Source organism: Rhipicephalus sanguineus, chromosome 11, assembly GCF_013339695.2.
Source record: "Rhipicephalus sanguineus isolate Rsan-2018 chromosome 11, BIME_Rsan_1.4, whole genome shotgun sequence".
In the NCBI taxonomy this organism is placed as follows: Eukaryota; Metazoa; Arthropoda; class Arachnida; order Ixodida; family Ixodidae; genus Rhipicephalus; species Rhipicephalus sanguineus.
This window is the reverse complement of record NC_051186.1, coordinates 133,281,554-133,303,693: the sequence shown is the minus strand read 5'-3', so window position 1 is coordinate 133,303,693 and position 22,140 is coordinate 133,281,554. Positions and strand designations below refer to the sequence as shown.

Below are 22,140 nucleotides of genomic sequence, written 5' to 3'. Positions count from 1 at the left end.
CATAGATATAGTATCTCACTTTATCGGCTCTCCTGAGAGCCGGCCTTTCTTGCTGTACTGCGTGTCCGTGCAGTCGAACTTGTTCTCCAAGGAGGACACGTCCATGACGTAGTCCAATATCACCATCGAGGGCTTTCTGTCCACGTACAGCACCGAGGTCTGGATGTCCTTGATGTGGTTACTCTGCATACGAAACGCACTTTTCATTCTGCAGGTCGTTTTGCCTTTAGGAGGTGTGAAAGTGCGAAAGAATGGGAATTGCTCGAGGGGCTCGTTTCGTTTTTAGACACAGTCGATGAAACCAACAAGCAATTAGGCCAAGGAAAGCATACCGAAAATTATTTGTCATTTTTAACTGCAGTGTAGTAATTACGACACAAATTGAAGTGGATTAAGCGGACGAATAAACACCCCTTCCTCGGGACCGCACGAACTCACAACCTTGGAATTAGGCAAAATACCCAGCAAAGTACATGAGGGAGCACCCCCCGTCCTAGCTCAATTGGTAGAGCGTCGGACGCGTAGTTCGAAGGTTGTGGGTTTGAGCCCCAATGACGGGAGGGGTGTTTTTTTTTTCGACGACTTCAATTCATTTAAATTTATGTCATAATTACTACACTGCAGTAAAAAACAACAGATAATGTTCCCTGTGCTTCCCTTGGCTTAAATGTCTGTTGATTGGATTTATTTAAGAGGTCTATGTCTAAAAAAAACATTTCTACCCTTTGAGGTGTAACATTTGGCCCACAAAACAGGAAACGTCATCTCTCTTGCCTGCCTTAACTTCGGGTGCACTTCCACACCATGAACGATTGACATGCGTGTCTTCAGCTTCATATAACATAAGTGACAGCAAAGGAGTGAGCACAGAGTTCTTACGAACACGAACAGAATATCGGGCAAGATACGCCCCAAAGGGTGTAAACGTTTTCTCTGGTAGTGGCATAAGAACGAGAGGGGTTTGAAGTGCGAGTTAACACCCTGTCCACGCCATTTTGATGACTGGCGATGTCGTGAAGCCACAGGGCAGGCAATAGACCCTTTTCATAATCCCCTGCGCTGCATATTCACCCAACTAATCGCGGCACCATTCGTGCTTTAAGTGGAGAAGAGGTCAGTTGCACGGGTTGGTGCTTGTCTATCGTGCGTGTTTATGTGACGAGAGCCGAGTCCACATTTTCAGTATCGTAGCGCAAGCAAACTGCGCCTCAACACGTTGTTTGCAGAAGTGACGAAGTGACAAGCCGCCATCAGTTGCGCTAAATGCATCGCAGGAAAGCTAGCTTTACAATTATGAAAACGGTCTATTAAAGTTCGAAAAACGGACTCACAAAATCTGCGTTTTTTTTTTGGAGTGTATATACATGTAATTTGTATCTTTTTTTCTTAGAGTGTATATAACACATTATAACCGTCTCCTGGCTCGTTTACGTTTACCTTCTTCAATATTTTACCTTCTATATATATATTACCTTCTTCATCGTATTTATTGTTCGTATCGTTTGTATTTATTCCTTTATTTTATATTGTGTTACACAGACGTTCTGTGAGGCCGTTGAAGTGTAAATAGAAGATAAATACTTTATTCTGTATTCATTTTTTGCTTACGTATTCGCTGTATGTCGCCTATGTACGGGTGGCAGGAGCTCTGTCAAGCTGCGACGAAGCAGCTTTTTCTCTTGCCACCTTTTTTTTCGTTTTATCGTGTAAACGAAGGACGAAAAATAAAACACGATTGATTGATTGATTGATTGATTGATTGATTGATTGATTGATTGATTGATTGATTGATTGATTGATTGATTGATTGATTGATTGATTGATTGATTGATTCGGCGCTCTCTACATTCCTGTCAAGAATGTTACGTCACCGTGATAGCGCACACACCACTTCATTCATTCCCTGGAAGTACTGGGCCTGTATTATATAAAAGCTTTGTGAACATTCGTATTGTGTACACTCTTCTACAGCGTCAACGTTTATATTGCACTATAAACAGAAACGGACTTTCAGTGTACGAATGTCCGTTCGTGTGATTCTTTATCAGTAGTTGCCTTTGCTGAAAACGTAGACCCACCGTGCTGGTCTAGTGGTTATGGTGCTCGACGGCTGACCCGAAGGTCGCGGGATCGAATACCGGCCGCGGCGGCGGTATTTTCGATGGAGGCGAAAACGTGTACTTAGATTTAGGAGCACGTTAGAGAAGCCCAGGTGGTCGAAATTTCTATAGCCCTCCACTGCGGTGTCCCTCATCATCATATCCTTGTTTTGGGACGTTAAACCCCAACAATTATTATCATATCCGAAAACGCACCGGAAAAATAAACTGTCACGCAAGAGAAGAGGAATAGCCGGCACCACACATTGGCGCCAACCTCTCCTTAAATACGTTGATTCTTTCTTAAAGGGCGAGCATGCAAAATAGATTATTATTGCTAGGAATACGCTCCAAAGGGTGCAAGCGTTTTTCGAATGCAGTGTCTCAAGACTAATAACTCTGTGTAAAGTTTCAGGTCATGTTTGCGAACGAAATTGTGGTTACGCTCAGCAAGTTGCGTTGGAAATCAGCGCCTGCGACTCGCTATATATATGTTTGTACAAAAACAAAAAAATACATTTATTCCACGTGTCGATCGGGGACCGATCTGTTTGAAATCTTGAAAAAGACCAGACTCCGGTCGAAACATCAAATAAACGTTTTTTTACGCTCCCCTGCACCTATTATTTATTAATCACCTGATCCAAGGAAACTGAACCAGGTATATATATATATATAATTTCCGTGCAACTTCGATGGGATACTGACACGGAACTTCAGTTGCTTTTTAGCGTCACATGGGCAGTGCAGTGCTAAGCGCGAGTGCACTCTGAAAAATTATAGTATGTTTTTAAAAGCTAGTTTCGGTTCCTACTGTACCCTGGCGTCACAACACGGTATGAGCTTCTCGACACGTGCTCGCGCAAGATATCATGACGTTTCCACGGCCCCTCCGCTCCGTGGCTCCGTTGGTGACGCGCAAGCGGCCATTTTGGAAGTTTTGGTACCTGACGTCATCACAACTAGCCAGACTTTTGAGTGAAGTCACCAGAATGAGTATTGTAGCCCGACGTCAAGCTAGTGTCGATGTCGGTAGGTGCGCTAAGGGCAAGTTGACTTTAATAACAAGATAAAATATTTTATCAGCATTTGCTGAGCTTCACACCTGCTCGGAGCCGCCTGTGTATACAGGGAATTTGTATGGCAGAGTAAAGTAACCATCTAAAAACGGTGCCAGTACCCCTTTAAGCGGACTACATGAGTGGGCAAAACCGGAAGCATGGTGGCTTCCACAATACCGGAAGCCGTTCAGGGTCCATGTTTGTAAACGGCGAACGCGTGAGTACAGTGTGCTCACGTTGTAGTAGATGCTATGCGTCGGCGTCGTTCCATGGTCGAGGATGTGGTCGTAGTTCCGGTGGTCGATCACGAGGTATCCGCCGGACTTGAGCATCTCCCGGAAGTTGGCGATGGCGCGCCGGTGTGTACTTCCGGGAGCGTCCCGCGAGTCCGGCAAATGGCTGAACGAGTTGCCCAGGCAGATGACCGCGTCGAAACCGCCAGACGCAGGCTTGACTAAGTCGTCGGGGAGAGTCAGCCAGTTGGCCTCCTCGATCACTGCACACAAAGGCACGCAAACACAACGTTTTCACACCTCGACGGGATAATAATAATAATAATTGTTGGGGGTTTAACGTCCCAAAACCACGATATGATTACGAGAGACGCCGTAGTGATGGGCTCCGGAAATTTCGACCACCTGGGGTTCCTTAACGTGCACCTAAATCTAAGCACACGGGCGTAAAGCATTTTCACCTCCATCGAAAATGCGGCCGCCGCGGCCGGGATACGAACACCTCGACGAGAGTATATAATAGGTAGGCTACGTAGGACTGACAGTTAGGCAAGTTGGTACGGATGCATTGCCAAGAAAATGTCGTGACGAAAAGATCTTAGTCTGTTCTGTTGTGTTTTGTTCTAAGTGGCTTGCTGTGGAGACATTGAGGTTTATATAACCTCGGCTACTCCATTTCTATAAGTTCTGCAACGAAAAAAAAAGTCTTTACCCACAAAACAAAAGTGAAAAAGCAAAAAAGGGCAAATCTAGCAAACTGAAACCAATAAAAAATGTATGCAGTTTCATTCAACGGGAAAGCTGTAGGAAGAGCGGAGCAGTGATTCGCCTGTCCTTCAGCGACGCTCGCGTTCACGGGCAAGCAAGCGCTGGCTTTCGAAACCTGCAGCCTGCTCGACGTTTATGGCCGGAAAAGAAACCGTCATTTGTCTTGCAGTGGTGTCCTCTCCCCTTCTGCTTTCCCTCCTCCTCACCCAAACATCTCTCCTCCTCACCCTGACTTTCCTTTTCCACCTTGGCTATACTACACTACACACGACTATGGTATGCTTCACCCTCCCCCTTTCCTTTCCGTCCTCCTCACCACCACTTCCCTTTCCCACTTACTTGCTACACACGGCTATGCCGTGCTCTACCCTCCCTCTCCTCTTTTCCCTCCTCCTCACCCTCGCTTTCCTTTTCCCCCTCGATATACTGTACTACACATGGCTATGCTATGCTTCGCCCTCCCCCTCCTCGATTCCCTCCTAGCTCTTACATCACCTCCCCTCACCCTAACTTCCCTTTCCCACCCCTTGCTATACTGTAGTACACATGGCTATGATATGCTATACCCTCCCTCTCCTCCATTCCTTCTTCTCCAACCTCACATCTCTCCTCACCCTCACTTTCCTCTCCCATACCCTTGTAATACTGTACTATGCACCTGCGCTGTCCTGTGGTCCTATTTCTTCGTACTCGTCCTGTGTGCGCTGTTTCAACCAAAGATGAACGCCTACCAACTCGCTCAAGTTTCCATTCTTATATACTATACACGGCTATGCTATGCTCTATCCTCCCCCTCGTCCTTTCCCTCCTCCTCACCCTTACATCACACCTCCTCATCCTCACTTCTCTTCCCCCCCCCCCCCACACACATACTATACCACACATTGCTACGCTATACTATGCTGGCTATGCTATGCTTTCCTCATTCTCATCCTTCTCAACCTCACTTCTCTTTCCGGCCTTCTTGCCATACCACACTATTCATAGCTGTACCATACATTGTTTTGCCTGCATGCATTGTTTTGCTGCCTCCTCCTCACTTCCCTTTCCCGCACCTTTCCTACACACTATACACGGCTCTGGTATCCATGGTGTTGCCTGTGTAACGCCATACATGACTATGTTATGCTTTACCCTCTCCCCTCCTTCTTTCCCTCCTTCTTTCCCTCCTCCTCTCTCTCCTTGTCACCCTCACTTTGCTTTCCCGCACCCTTACTATACCATACTATACATGGCTCTGCTATTCATGATTTTGCCTGTGTAACGCCATACATGACTGTTACGCAATTACTATACCTTATTATACATGGCTAGGCTATACGTGGTTTTGTCTGCGTGACGCCACACATGGCTATGTGGCTATGCTATGCTTTACTCTCTCCCCTCCTCACCCTCACATCACTCCCCTCACCCTCACTTCCCTTTCCCGCCCGCCTGCTATGCATGGCTATGCTATACATGGTTTTGCCTGCGTGACGCCAAGCGACGACGTGAGATGACACATACCATGACAGCATACTCCATTCCTACTCCACCTTCCTTCTGCTTTCCCTCCTCCTCATCCTCACTTCTCTTTCCCGGCCCTTTGCTATACATGGCTATGCTATACATGGCTATGCCACACACGGTTTTGCCTGCGTGACGCAAAGTGACATGAGACGATGACGACAGCATACGACGACAGCACACAAATGCCCGGGCCCTTAAAGTGCTCTGCACTTAAAACAACATGGCAATCAACAGTTCACTTGCAGGAGTTCCCTTTTCAATGTAACGTTCACACGTACACATTTCTGTCCAAGTACTACCTACATTATACGCACTAGAGAGAGAGAAATGTAATGCGGAAAGGCATGTTAACCAGAAAACATATCTTGTTTGCTACCCTGCACTAAGGAAGGGGTAAGGGTTGACAGAAAAGTAAGAAAGAGGAATGAGATAGGGAGAGAGGGAAGAACAAACAAACAAACAAACAAACACACACACACACACACACACACACACGCACACGCACACGCACACACACACACACACACACACACACAGGAGTGTCACAATCGTTCAACGAGGCGGGTCGCTCGCAGAAACTTCATCAGCGCTTTCGTTGTTTTCTGGCGTGAAGCTCGATCTTTCCGACATTCCAAGAATGACTGCTCAGAAAGCGGCTGGTCGTCGAGGCGAGCAAACACTGCTGAGAGGGAATTTCTCTCAGAGCTGTACTGGGGACACTGACATAAGATATGTTCAATGGTTTCGTCATTGCCGCAATGGTCACATGCAGCGCTGTCTGTCATTCCGATGCGGCAAGCAAAGGCGTTCGTAAAAGACACCCCAAGCCACATGCGGCAGAGAAGGGTCGTCTCGGATCGGGGTAGGCCAGATGGATTAGTGAGTCGTAGGCATGGATCCAGGCAGTGAAGACGGGTGTGGAGAAAACCAGGCGTGTTCCACATAGACCTTGCAACATCATGCGCAAGCGTATTAATCTTTGCTGCTGCGTCGCTTCTTGATAGTGGGATAGGTTCCATCACGCCATTTTCGTGAACATTCTTAGCTGCATCGTCGGCATGCTCGTTACCGATGATGCCGCAGTGGCCTGGCAACCACTGAAAAGTTACAGCATGTCCTTCGTCTATTAGTTGATGGTACAGTTGTCTTATTTCGAGCACCAATTGGTCTTGAGCCCCACGACGTAGAGCAGTTCGAAGACATTGCAGAGCTAGTTTCGAATCAGTAAAAATGCTCCGTTTTTGTGGTGCTTCTCGATCAATCCTGCGGAGTGCGCTGCGGAGTGCCGCGAGCTCCGACCAAAACTACGCTTGACAGTGCCGGGGATTCGCAAGAAGGCGGAGCTCTCGTCGCCAGCTTTGAAGCAGATGACTCTACTAACGCTGCACGAAGAATACAAAGATCATGTTAAACTTTACACAGATGGCTCGACAGCTGTTGGAAGGTCTGCAGGAGTTGTGATCTTCCCAGCAAGAGTCGAAAACATCCAGTTTCGAACGTCACACAAGACAGCATCGACATATACGAACTAACGCATCACTTCGTATATGGGTGCTGTTCTTCGCACACCTAGCTGCTCATTACAAACGCTTATCTAGAAAAGTGTCTACTAAGAACTCTTTAGGATGCACGCCTTTTTCTGTATATGCTTTCCAGTCTGTCTGCTGATCGCCGTAAAGATACGGCAAGCGAGACCGCAGGCTACCTGCCAAAGTGCGCATTTCCTGCCGGAACCACGAGACGCTCAATGCGAGACTCTAAATACGAAATGCTCATTACGGGACACTCATTAAACTACTTTGATATTCTCGGTTGACTGCACTATCCCTACCATTGGCGTAGCCAGGGTGTGGGTGGTAGGGGATTTCAGCGCCTCCCCCCCTGCTGCCGAAAAATATTTCTGGATACGGCCCTGATGCATCGCCCACTCCATCTGTAGCACTTCATGTGGGTTTGCACTCCCTCAGGGATCGGCCAACCTTTGGCGAAGCGACGATGTCAAGGTAACATCAGTGCGCTTGTACTTGTTCCCTCGTCTTCGTCTTTGTCCCATGTTGCGCCACTTTCCTGTAATATAGCATCATCACGATGTGATTACGTGAAATCACCTGATGACACCACCGCCACCACTTGGTCACGTGACTTTCGATACCATTCGCGTTCTCGCCGAAGCCAGTCGACGCTGGGATCTTTCCACTCGTGGGATACAAAGGCTTTGTCTTAAAAAAAGTCACAGTTTCACCACAAGGGCGAAGCAATGAATGCGATACGAAGTGAGGCTGGCAGCTGACTCTTTTGAATCCGATCTAGCGTAACTCTACAAAACGCTGGTGTATGAGAATACGGCCGCTCCAGGGATAGATGCTCTTTCCGTACAATCTCTTCGCGTTGAGAGCGCAGCACGTACCTCTGATGGCTGCCGAGACAGCGCGCGCGCCAGCGATCGTGACCGCGCCCTTAGAATCAAAGTTCAAAGTTGCTGCTCGAGCGACACCCCAAACCACCCCTCCCCTTCGCGTCTTTTCATGCTCGTTCAAGACGGGCGGCGCGTTTCCTCTCTGGTTGACGCCACGCCTCCTGAGCGGGGTGATGTTATCGCATGCACCCTCCGAGCGACGGAAATGGGCCGGCTTATTTGATCGCTGCTTCAACCGCGTTCGTGGCCCCACTCGCGCGCTTTTACTCGCAGTAGAAAATACGATGCGCGGGGGAATGTTATCAATTGGGACTTTATACGGGACATGGCGGTGACGGCAAAAACCCGTCGAGAGTGCCCATATAATTGCTATCGCAATAAAAAAATTGGCCGCGTATCTGCGTGCTTCGCTACAAATGTCTTCGAAAGACGATAGTCTTCTGCCGGTCGTACTACAGGAGTAGTGGTCGCATCCTCGGCCCCCCGTGATGCTGTTCCCAGGACCACTGCCAGGTGGCAGCACCATATCGTCGGCAGAGGGCCTTTTCGTGCATAGCGTCGTATTTTCAGCGCAGCCTAAGAAACACTAGGGTCTTTAGAATTACTTATCTATGTATTTTCTAGTAAATTAACACACCGCGTAATATTTACGTATGGATGTTGCGCCTCAGATATGCGTAATATTTTCTTTCTGATCCACAATGTTCACAAGTATGAACGCAGCTACCAGTTCAAGATGGCTGGGCGTTCAGCAAGTGCATAAACTTTGGCCGGGTGGCTGAATCGTGTGACAGAAAGACAGACAGACAGACCAAAATTTCTGCGTTCAAGTATCCCAAGAAAGGCGTTTTTAAAAATCACTTGAAGAATTCAAGTGCAGGGGCATCTGTTTGTGACTCAGAACCTAGGTCTCCGACATTTCGGTTCTTGGACGGTGGTCGACCGAGTGGATGTCCATTACACACTCCCATGCATGCAGTGTTTGCGAGCAAGTTCGAGGTTGATTGATGTAGGCTTACCCCAGTCGTCAAAAACCTTCTCCTTCCTGCGGTTCCAGCGGATCTTGAGCGCATACTTGAGCATGCGGTCGCTGGCGTCCACGCTTGTGACCTTGAAGCCCTCTTCCAACAGCAGCACGGAGTCAATGCTGCAGTTAAGATTAAAGGGGTGTGACCATGAACGAGTACGGCAATTATAACTTGACGATAGATAGATAGATAGATAGATAGATAGATAGATAGATAGATAGATAGATAGATAGATAGATAGATAGATAGATAGATAGATAGATAGATAGATAGATAGATAGATAGATAGATAGATAGACAGACAGACAGACAGACAGACAGACAGACAGACAGACAGACAGACAGACAGACAGACAGATAGATAGATAGATAGATAGACAGACAGACAGACAGATAGATAGATAGATAGATAGATAGATAGATAGATAGATAGATAGATAGATAGATAGATAGATAGATAGATAGATAGATAGATAGATAGATAGATAGATAGATAGATAGATAGATAGATAGATAGATAGATAGATAGATAGCGGATATAAACGTATATGAGGAGGCACGATTATAAACAGTAAATCAAAACATCAGCAGCAACAGGTTGTAACTAGAGTCAAAGCTGAATATAGCACGCATTTGACGTGAAAATAACTTCGTTATATCGGAAAATTTCTCGAAAACGTATGCTCGCAACACTGTTGATTCCAAGGCTATGCCCCGAAACATCGTTATAACGATTATTCGTTATATCCGAATTCCTGATATCGGGGTACGACAGTACCGCGATAATGGTTTAATTTTCAGCAGAAAAGCCAATAATGACTGTTCCTGCAGCCGTTTACTTGTGAGAAAGGCCGGCGTGCGACGACGAATCGAGTATGATCGTTATGTAAAAGATGCGGGAAAAAAATAAAGAGGATGGCCTCATTTTAAGGTCTGAAGGTCACATGCCACCAATTTTCCACGGGGTGGGTGCCCTCCCAAACGCCTATGTACTACTTCGTTCTGCCGATGACCAGGCCGGAGCGCGCTTGTACTCATTTCACCGGCAGGTACCCGGCGGCAGCAATTATCTGCCTCCCACAGCAGTGGAGAGTGGTAGACTATTTCACCAAGGCTGTGATGGGTTAAAATCCGCCAAGAGACGTTTACAGGTTATTATGCGGCCACCTTTCGAGATGGGTAGCTATAAACAATTGAGCGTCAGGTCGACGTATCCTCTACCCCTTAGAAAAAAAAAACGGTGGGTTTCCGGTCGGCACTGGGAGTCGAACCCAGTACCTACCAGATGGATGGATATGGTGTCTGGCGGCATCGGCATGACGTCTTTTATCTTTCTAGCGCTCGTCAGCGTCTCGAACGGTCCCATGGCACGCGCATACCGCGGGGTCAAACGCGTGTCTGGCATCGAATTTCCGCTAAGTTGGAATTTTCCTGACGTGTACAATCCTCCATGTCGGCTTTACGCCTTGTTCTGCGGAGGGCTTTTTTATGGCGAAAGCCTTAGATGCCTCATCAAACGCGAAAATTGACCGGCGTCCCGCGTCCGCGTCTCCCGTCGGCGTCCACACGAGTGATGCAAAATATCATCATCACGTGATGACGTAACCATATGGCGTCATCATGATGTCACAGATCGCCAAAATTTGTCACTTCATCATGACGCCATAGTGACGTCACGTTGCGTGACGTCACATGGTGACGTCATCACATGCATCTCAGCTTGGTCAACGGTGGGCCCATCACGGAGCCAGTGCAAAACCAGGTGAGGTGCCTCCGATCTTGGAGGCAATGTAAAACCACATTAGGTGCAGAAAGCTTTCGGAGGGTGGCGGGGCAGGAACAACACATCGACTGAGAATAAAAAGAAGATGGCTTTCGCCTTCCAGTCGTCTTAGGTGAGTGCATAAGGGTCGCCATGAGTTTTTCTACAGCCACAAATTTCATGGCGACTTTCGCGAAAAGTGTTCTCTTCGGCATTTGTTTAGCAGCGCGCGCAGCTCGCGTACAACGCGCGCTGCTAAACATTGATATATGATTCAGGTAGGCGCACGTTTTGTAAGCGTGGGTGGCGCTCTAGTCGGGTTTCGTGACTAATTTGCGTTTGAATATGCCTGATTATTACTTTTTGAATTTTCAGTGCAAGCTTAAAGGGGCCCTCTAACACTCTTCAACCCCCCATTCTTTATTCGTGGATTGGGTAGACTGAAGTACGGACGAACTAGTGCAGCAAGAACGGCAGCGATAGCGGCACGCAGTACGAAGTTATTCAATTTAGAAAATTCAAAATACAAGAAAAAAAATGCCTACCCTCAACTCGATTCTCGCGGGGTCACGTGACCATATTTCACACTCTGCTGTGACGTCGTATGGCGCTCCAATGAAATGGGCTGAAAGCTCTTACGTAGGGGAAGCTCGCACACCATTGTTGCTTCTCCTTTCCGACGTATTGTTGACGTCGTTGCCATAGTAACAAATGTGGTTCCTGACACCTGACTTGTCAGAACTTGAGCGGGCGCTACTGCTTCGAAGCGTGGCTGGCAAGGCTTTGTCTGCTGTTCCTTACAACGACATGCCATGTCATTCCCTCCTCTCATTCTGAGAAGGGAACTTGTGGAGCGGCATGGGGGGTTAAACACGGTCGCCCCTACGCGGGTTGTTCGGTGAGCAGCCCGACTGTGCAGCGACAACAATTCAACGAAGAGGATTACTTGCACCGTTTCAACAACAATCATGAGCCTACCGCACATGCGGAAAGAGGCAGCTCGCAAACGTACAGACGCAAAAAGAAGGAAGAGGGACAAGCGTTTCATATGGACATCCGACCGGCGCAGGCAAAAAGAAACCAGAGGCGAAATGGCAGCCAGCGCCTCTGTCGTACTTTGTGGTTGTAGTGATATTTTTTGTTGCGACGGCGGCTATTTGGAGTTCATTGAAAAAGCACAGAAAAGAAAAACGAAACACAGTAGTAATCTCAACTTTGATGTTACGCCACGATCACTTCTAACGTTACATTTCTCCAATCATAGGCTGGCGCTCATCGTCGTCATTTCCGCCCGCAATAGTTCTGGCAAGCGCCACTACGCGCTGATGCGGTCAGCAGCGATGTAGCGACTTCAACGCGTGATTAAAATACTAAATAATTTGATATTGGTGCTTAGACCTATGCTAAAGTTATCCCCAGCCATCAGTCTACGCAACCCGCAAGTAAAAAATGGGGCGTTGAATCGGCAGTGGCAGCGTTGACCCGACGGTATAACACGAAAGTGAAACATGTCGTCGCAGAAGTAGTTGATTGTTTATAGTGCATTAGTATATGAGAGCTTGTACAATGTCTACTGTTGTTTGGCAGATATAGCAGCGCTTCTTGTGAACGCACTCACGTTGACGCCTCATGGCACATCTCCTTACCGACGACTAACGCCCGTGATCATGATTTAACCCTTGCGGTAGCTGAAGTTCTTGACATATACGTGTACACCACATATGGTGAATACTGCACAAAGATGGCATCAACAAGCACATAATAAACACTGATACTCCATATGCACCCCTTCAAACCGTCGTGAAACGCGAAGAGAAACGCTACGCGCGTCGTGTATTCCCTCTAGCCTGGCCATTAATTCTCACAGGGCGAGCGGGGAACGCGGTGCGGCAGCCAGGCGAGCGTCGGAGAGCTATTTTTCGATATGGATGGATGCTATGAGCGAGGCTTGGGCTAAAGCCAGCGTTTACGAAATTACCCTTTCATTGGAAACGCGCCGAATGGGACGGTCGTAGCAACGGCGCGCTTTTTTTTTTCGAGCCTGGTGGCACACTTCACCGCCCCGTTATAAAGGGGACGCTCATAGCATCTATCCATCCATCCAAGAGCACTGCGAGAGGAAAGTGTGAAAGATAAAAGGCGCGTTCATGTAACCTCCGTTTTGCGTTTGGCGGTAGCTCAGTGTGCTAAACACCCGCCAGCTATCGTTGCGGGCCTAGAGGTCATGGGTTCGACCCCTGTCAACGGAATTTTTCCTCACAGTTTTTTTTCTTTGCCATTTGATCGCGTTCATTTTGCTGACGTGTTTCCGTGACGGAAATACGTCATGACAGTCTTGGTGGTGTAACTTAGCAACGTTGCTTGTTGGGCGAGTTGGAACGAGTCAGTCATAGCGTAGTTCAGCGCAAAAAACAGGCAACAGACGAGTGAGAGGACAAGGGCACAGCGCATTCTTCCAACTGAAGTTTATTGGATTGGGACGCATGTATATATACACACAGGGAAAGCAAGAAAAGAAAAAAGAAAAAACCAGGAAGTAAAAACCGAAAGGTGAAAAGAAAAAAAGTGCCGATAAGTCACACACGTGTGCCAACACCGCCCCCCTTCCCATGACTCGCCAAAAACAAAAGCACTTTGTCAGAAAGATGCAAGGAAGGCATGCTTACGCATGCGTCCCCAGACCTGGTTCCTGGTTTTTTTCTTCTTTTTTTTCTTTTCTTGCTTTCCCTGTGTGTATATATACATGCGTCCCAATCCAATAAACTTTAGTTGGAAGAATGCGCTGTGTCCTTGTCCTCTCACTCGTCTGTTGCCTGTTTTTTGCGCTGAACTACGTTATGACTGTCTTGGTGGACCCAGGCATAAAACACTTTCGTGTTTAAAAAATTCAGGAGCCCTTGCCCTATCGGATAAATGGGGGCAAGCGAAGCTTGGCGTGTGCGTGCCTGACGTACTACTTTTAGAGCTCAGCTCTTAGGCGCCCGTTTCTGCGCTAAGCGGCGTCGGCGTCGTCGTAACCGGCAGAGCGAACGAGGACGAAAGAGAGCGAACGCAGAGCGCAGCGGAGGATGAAAGACGGCGATAGCGAGGAGGAGAGAACGACAGTGGCGAGACGACAGGTTCGCACGGCGGCCACCCGCGTCGCCACAGTAGTGCGCGCCGTCGTGCGGTCGCCGATGACATAATCGATGACGTCATCGCTAAGGTGTGCAGCGACGACTACCGCTACCAGCAGTGAGGTGGGACACGCCGCCGAGCATTCGCCGCCGCGCTGACTTGGCTCGAGAGGTTGGCGAATGCTAAATAACGGAGAGCCGTCAGCGGAAAGAAGAGGGAAGAGCAAAAAAGACAGAAAAATGTGATGTGCATGCAGCTTTTGTTAAATGCGAAGCATTTCTTAGCGAACCTCTGGCACTTTGAGCGTTTCTATCTACGTATCTATCTATCTATCTAGCCGCCTACGTCTGGGGGCTCTCATGATCGCCTTCTTAACTTAGTGCCGACCAAAATTTGCATGGGAGGGTAACATGATTTGACGAATACGACTGTCGGGTCATGACATGAATAAAGTGAAAATACTGTCGCGTACGTCGTCAAACCTTTTCCTCCAGACACGTGTGGCACATACCCGCTTACCACGGGCCGCTGTGCATGGGTATGCGCCACAGGTGATTGACAGTTTATATCTAGCCAGGAACGGCGAGAACAGACATTAAATGCGAGAGCGTTAAGAAAAACCGACATCGGCAGCGTTGACCCGACGAATGGAAAGAATGACAATTAGGATCCCAGCAGGAATCGAACCCAAGCATTCTGCGTGGCAATCAGGTATTCTACCAAAGAGACACGCCAGGTCTATAAACTGGTTTGGAAAAACAGCCTCTGTAGGCGTAATGTCGGTGTAACGTCAGTTGTGGTTGTGGTGCTTGCTATCTAATTTTAGAAGAAAGCAATAAACACTATACATGATACTCCTACGATGCGTATACTCCTACGATACAGACGTCATATCAGATTAACGTCTGTGGTTTCAATGTTAGCTACGCTTTTATAGCAGTCTAATAAACATTCCATTTTTATCCCTATGATTCAGCGACCTTTATTCAAGCATTCCTCGACTCCAGAGGCATACATTAACGAAAGTTACGTATGATATTCACATCATCGCACCGTAAACTGCACTTAGTCCGCCAGAACGACGCAGTGTCCTCTTCATTTCTTACGAGGCTGGGCGATGGCCTCATGCTGACCGAGGATGATGTCAGATTGATTGACAGCCGCTTTGTAGACTAGGCTACGTAGGCCACATACGCCCAGGTAGTCTACGAATACGACAAGCGCCATCCACTGATGTTGGTCTACGTAGCACTATCCAGGCCTACCAGCCTCGACGGCCCATACCTCACCAATGCGAAGGGTGACTTCAGATTCCAACATGTCGCCGGCTCTATCTATAGACAATTTGTCGACGAAGTGACCGAGGCATCCACGATTTCAAACGGCTGTACTATACCTCATGCTTCAGTATACACATTGACCCCTCGTCACCGCGATCACGACCTGATCCGATAACAAGTCATGACCAGCTGCTGGTGCTCACTGATCACGGGGATGATGACCTTGTTGAAGAACTGCCAGGAACTTCTTCCACACATGCACACGGTTTCGTGAAATGTGCGTGCGTTCTCTATCACAAGGGACAAGTATAAGCACTACATACCAGCTTACGGCTTCTGGTGTTGGTATAATACACACGTTGCCGTTGCCAGCGTTACCCAACTGCAAACAACTGGTTATATAACACATGTGCGGCTCTTCAACATATATGTGTGCGTATAAAATTTATACAAATCTTTAGCGTCATTTTGTAACGTTTCGCTCAGTAAAAAAAAAATTACACCGCAGTGACCTTCCCACCGCATGCTTCGCATCACATCGACTCCCACGGTACGTGGGATCTGCCGAATTTTTTTGTTTGTAATTGACTTTTTGTATATAGTACACATATGTCCGAATCGTTGTATTGCTTTCCGGAAATACTTGTCTTTTTTTTTTGCTTGCTTTATCCACATTTTTTTAGTGAATTGTATGCACTTTCTTCTCCAAGTGTTTTCTGTATACATTTTTTCTTCTTTGCTTTTCCCACGTTTGTGGGTGAATCGTATATACTTTTTGTGAGAGTACTTTCTGTAATTTTTTTTTTTTGCATATTCCCACCTTCGTGACTGATTACACATACGCTTCTTCATACAAGAGTGATTATACTAGTGTTATTATTACCGCTATATTCTTTTTCTTTGTATCCAATTTTTGTGTTCTTTGTACTAAGTTATCCCCACCCCCTATGTAATGCCCAACGGGCCTTTAGGGTAAATAAAATGAAATAAAATGAAAAAAGGTGTTCACTGCGGTAGCGCGTAGCCATTTTTTTCGGGGGGGGGGGGGGGGTTCAACCATACTTTATGTATGTTCGTGCATGCGTTTGTATGCGTGCGTGTATATACACACAAGCAAAACTGAAAAGTTCCGGGGGGGGGGGGGGGAGTACTCAGTGAATACTGCTGCTGAGGGGTTGATACCCCCTCACCCCGCCTGGCTACGCCAGTGGTGAAATTGGCCAGTGGCTACGCCAGTGGCTACGCCTGGCTACGCCAGAGGAGAAATTGGCTCTAGGCGATTCGACCCGGCCAATAGGAGGAATCCGTCATTTCTGGGCTTTTAGCGATCTGGCTGTCTGCTCCTGCTCTGCCTTTCTCAGTCATGCCGAAAAGACATCCAGGAGTGTGTTGATTCGACAGTGTACACTTGACTCACCCTGCAGAACACGGGAAAGACCGTGTCACGGCCGCTGGATGAAAAAGCGCGCTTTTTATCCAGCGGCCGTGACCGTGTTCTGCGATCTGTGTGGGACAAAGCACAATTGCACGGCTATGTTCATCTGTTGGCGCCTCTGTGCCATCTTACGCAATAACATTTTAGTTTTCCTGTCGTAGATAGAGTTCGCGCACGTCTTCGTTTGAAATTATTTGCATTTATGTGAAAGCTTATTGTGCCTATATTTACGATATTTGAGGCCTGAAACGTTGTTTTGTTTGCTTATTTTTGGCGCCTAAAAGGAGCCTTTTAATGCCAAGAAATCCACCCACTAGTAATGACAATGACCTGGGTAGATCTCATATTAGTACACTGAAGGAGTAACTTCGAAAAAAAAATTCGGCAGATCCCACGTACCGTGGGAGTCGATGTGATGCGAAGCATGCGGTGGGAAGGTGACTGCAGTGTAATTTTTTTTTTACTGAGCGAAACGTTACAAAATGACGCTAAAGATTTGTATAAATTTTATACGCACACATATATGTTGAAGAGCCGCACATGTGTTATATAACCAGTTGTTTGCAGTTGGGTAACGCTGGCAACGGCAACGTGCGTATTATACCAACACCAGAAGCCGCAAGCTGGTATGTAGTGCTTATACTTGTCCCTTGTGATAGAGAACGCACGCACATTTCACGAAACCGTGTGCATGTGTGGAAGAAGTTCCTGGCAGTTCTTCAACAAGGTCATCATCCCCGTGATCAGTGAGCACCAGCAGCTGGTCATGACTTGTTATCGGATCAAGTCGTGATCGCGGTGACGAGGGGTCAATGTGTGTACTGAAGCATGAGGTATAGTACAGCCGTTTGAAATCGTGGATGCCTCGGTCATTTCGTCGACAAATTGTCTATAGATAGAGCCGGCGACATGTTGGAATCTGAAGTCACCCTTCGCATTGGTGAGGTATGGGCCGTCGAGGCTGGTAGGCCTGGATAGTGCTACGTAGACCAACATCAGTGGATGGCGCTTGTCGTATTCGTAGACTACCTGGGCGTATGTGGCCTACGTAGCCTAGTCTACAAAGCGGCTGTCAATCAATCTGACATCATCCTCGGTCAGCATGAGGCCATCGCCCTGCCTCGTAAGAAATGAAGAGGACACTGCGTCGTTCTGGCGGACTAAGTGCAGTTTACGGTGCGATGATGTGAATATCGTACGTAACTTTCGTTAATGTATGCCTCCGGAGTCGAGGAATGCTTGAATAAAGGTCGCTGAATCATAGGGATAAAAATGTAATGTTTATTAGACTGCTATAAAAGCGTAGCTAACATTGAAACCACAGACGTTAATCTGATATGACGTCTGTATCGTAGGAGTATACGCATCGCAGGATATCATGTACAGTGTTTATTGCTTTCTTCTAAAATTAGATAGCAAGCACCACAACCACAACTGACGTTGCACCGACATTACGCCTACAGAGGCTGTTTTTCGAAACTAGTTTATAGACCTGGCGTGTCTCTGTGGTAGAATACCTGATTGCCACGCAGAATGCTTGGGTTCGATTCCTGCTGGGATCCTAATTGTCATTCTTTCCATTCGTCGGGTCAACGCTGCCGATGTCGGTTTTTCTTAACGCTCTCGCATTTAATGTCTGTTCTCGCCGTTCCTGGGTAGATATAAACTGTCAATCACCTCTGGCGCATACCCATGCACAGCGGCCCGTGGTAAGCGGGTATGTGCCACACGTGTCTGGAGGAAAGGGTTTGACGACGTACGCGACGGGATTTTCACTTTATTCATGTCATGACCCGACAGTCGTATTCGTCAAATCATGTTACCCTCCCATGCAAATTTTGGTCGGCACTAAGTTAAGAAGGCGATCATGAGAGCCCCCAGACGTAGGCGGCTAGATAGATAGATAGATAGATAGATAGATACGTAGATAGAAACGCTCAAAGTGCCAGAGGTTCGCTAAGAAATGCTTCGCATTTAAAAACTGCTGCCGTATACTTTCTCTTCCAGATTACCCTATCAAAGATGGTTAAAAAGAAACCTCGAAAATTTGCAGCTCAGTTTTGCCAAGTCAGTCAAGTAACAATACCTTTGTCTTTAATGAAACCTCCATTCGCCAGCCGCAGGTTATTGCCAGTCCATTTAACGAATACCTTGCGTATTCACTTCAGATTACTACGAAATTCCTTCTTGCACTCCACTTGCCATGGTGGTCTAGTGCTTATGGTGCTCGACTGCTGACCCGAAGGTTGCGGGATCAAATCCCGACTGCGGCGGCCGCATTTTCGATGGGAGTGAAACTGCACGGGACCCGTGTACTTAGATTTAGGTCAAGTTAAAGACCCCCAGCTCGTCGAAAATTCCGGAGCCCTCTTCTACGGCGTCCCTCGTAATCATATCGTGGTTCTGGGACGTTAAACCCCAACAACTATTATTTTTCTTACACACCATATCACGTTTCACTTGTTTCTATTGGTGATGTATCGGTGTGTGGAAGGTATGTGTTTCAAATTTGATTCTAAATACAGGTCCTTCAGAAATGACGCGCATATGAGAAAGGCCTTCTCTCAAATGGCAACATTAGCTGACATTTTGTTCAACACCCCCCCCCCCCCCTTTTTTTTTAACTCTGCGCTGTCCCTGCATTTGCGGGGTTCTAAATTTCGTGGGTATGGCCCGCTAGCTAGGTGAGTTTGTAACCTCCGGTCTTCACCAAATGCACAGATTCAAAAATATGAGAAAAAGAAAGATGAACGCGCTGTAAGCGAGTGCATACGTACCCAGTACCGCACGCAACATCCAGGATGTGATGGCAGCCGAGGTCGCGCAGTTTGCTGGAGAGGAACTCCTTGTAGTGCTCGGTTCTCTTCTCGCGCTCTCCGATGTAGAGTTCCCACACCTTGGCCGCCCTTCCGTCCGCGTACTGGTCCGGAATTCCTTCGCTTCCGACTCCGAGCGAGCGTATTTGGTAGACGTGATCCGTCATGTCGAAGAATCGATGCCTTCGTATTCGTTATTCTCGTCTCTCTTACAGCCTAGCTCACAGGAAAACAATGAAGTCCTCACCCTGTCCACAGTGGTCTGCTTCTGAGCGTCGTCTGCTTCGAGACACCATTTAAGGCCCGAAATTTATGACGCTTCCATCCGCGGCTCGAGGTCGTTCTCTGGTTGCGCGAGTACAGGAGGGATCGGTAGCCAATGGAACGCGGCTTACGAGAATGGCGGTCACGTGATCTTTGCGTCAAGTACCTTTTGTTTTGCGCCGCAGCAGCCCTTCGTTCGTCCGGCGTAAGCCGGATACCAGGACAAGCGGCATTGTTGCGTCTCAGTCAGTCAAACCCTCGTTATTTGCAAGTCGCCGCCGTCTCTTGACTTTTCGACTATCATGTGGCGAAATTTCCTGCCGCGTACACACAGTGCAGCGTTCCCTTATCGCCGCATGGGCGCCCAGATTTCAATTATTTCCTAGATTTTCTCGCCCGCCTTATCGTATGCAGAACATCAGTACGCGTATTATAGACGATAGCTCGCGTAACGTGGACGCGCATTCGCTGCTGCTGCCCTTTCGTCAGCCTCCTTTCCACTATACTAGACCCCAATCGCGAACTTATCGCAGGTTCCTCTTGCCTCCGTGCATCACCGAGTGCATGTGGATAACAGCCTTCGGACATCCTGAATACACGCAGATAAAGAACCGAAGGTCCGATGTGCATTATTTTTCTCGCGGTGAATAAAAAGGGGCAATGCGCCAATATGTACGCACGCGCACATTCGGCCAGACAATAGGGCGTCGGAGCGATATGTTAGCTAGGCACTCCAGATAACACCGGTTTCAACAGACCACGTCGAAACGATCGCAAGCCCTTATTGTCATGTGGCCAGTACCCTTGCCCGTCCTAGCTAGCTCTGTGGTATAGGGTTTCTTTTGTTTTGTCAACAGGAAAGGTGTTATCGCTGTCTAGGCTGTCACGCACACGCAGACGTCTCGAAGACAAGCGAAAAGTACACCATCCCCGGCCGCTACCTTATCGGAGATCGATGGACGCTCGTTGCGCAGAAAGACAGCGCAAAACAACAATCCGTCACGCGTCCCTTTCGTTTGACCTCTGTCGTTGTCACAAAAGTCACAATCTGAACGTTCCTTGCGCAGAATGTCCTAAAATATGCCGTGAAAAATGGATTTTCACGCGGGATTCGAGCATATACGTGCCGCTACCGTATACTTCTCTAAAAAGGTTCACGCGGCGCCTGCGCGCCACTTTATGTTTGTTGTTATATTCGTCCACTGGCGTCAAGTGCGGACGTGCTTCTAATGTACCCTGTCTCTAGGAACGGTACCGTGAGGCTACGTGGAACACTTTCTGTCTGCGTAAGCGTTAGGGAATCTGACGCCGCTATGTCTTGACATGGCTAAACCATACGAACTCGTAGCTTTTGTTTTGTCTACTATTGAACGGCTCGCTCGTGTATGCGACCGCCAGCAGAGTCTGAACCCCGGGACATTGCATACCAGCTACGTGTGAGACCGTGTGCCTACGTGACGGGTGCATTGTGTGTGAGTTATTTGTTAGCCAGTGATGGTGACTGCCAGTGAGGTGTGAGCCACGACAGCAACCAGTGCGTACTTGCAAGTTTTGGGGATACATCGAGACAGCACTGGAAGTGAAAACCGACGCCCAGAGAAGGGTATAAAAACGGCTCGGTCCTATCGGGACACAACGCAGCGAACAACACTTCCGGAAACCCAACACCTCCAGGACACCGCCAGCACGTCTCGCTAGCTCCCAGGACGTCTCTTACGAACGGCGTCGGTGTTGAAGGACTGTCTGTCTCTGTGCCCGGTTACGTACGTCGTTCGCTTGAATAGAGTAGACGGCGGGCTCTAATTATTTCTTCAGTTCTTGCTGTTTGGTCATCCGGCCGATATTCATCTTCCTCATTATTCGTACATTTGAACTTTCATTCATGCTGCACCTATTCGCAGTAATTGTGGAATATACACCTAGTTCACCTTTGTTTTGAAGTTAACTGTTTTGTCGTCGGTAATATCATTATCTTTGTTTAAAACGTTATTAAATCGTGTGGTCCACTGTGTCGAAAAGGCCCTTTACTCCAGCGTACCGGCGATTGGCGCAAGCCGTACACCCATGGGCGCGCACAGGGTTCTCCATCAGAGGGGGGGGGGGGCGAGGTTTCATATCAGCCTCCCCCCCCCCCACCTGGTCGAGTCCAAACGACAAAAGGCTTAACAATTAATGACAAAGTAAAAAAACCAAAAAAAGACGTGATTCTCACAATGGCCTGCATGACCCTTGCCTTTCCGGGAGCTAAAAATGGGAAATAAACAGCTCTCGGAATGCTACATCAGGGGCCTTCGGCCCCCATTAACATAAAAAAACCTGCGTGGTCATAACCCTGCTCATTAAACACTGACG

The 22,140-nt window shown here is 47.8% G+C and overlaps 1 protein-coding gene across 1 annotated transcript; it reads right to left on the bottom strand.

Annotated features, from left to right (window-relative positions):
- On the bottom strand, positions 1-19,745 carry LOC119374547 (glycine N-methyltransferase). The gene is made up of 4 exons (XM_037644694.2): positions 19,486-19,745; positions 9,106-9,233; positions 3,397-3,656; positions 1-183 (listed from the first exon to the last, which is right to left on the bottom strand). The coding sequence occupies exons 1-4, from the start codon at positions 19,689-19,691 to the stop codon at positions 16-18; spliced, it is 762 nt and encodes a 253-aa protein (XP_037500622.1). The 5' UTR covers positions 19,692-19,745; the 3' UTR covers positions 1-15.
- Positions 19,746-22,140: the final 2,395 nt, after the last annotated feature.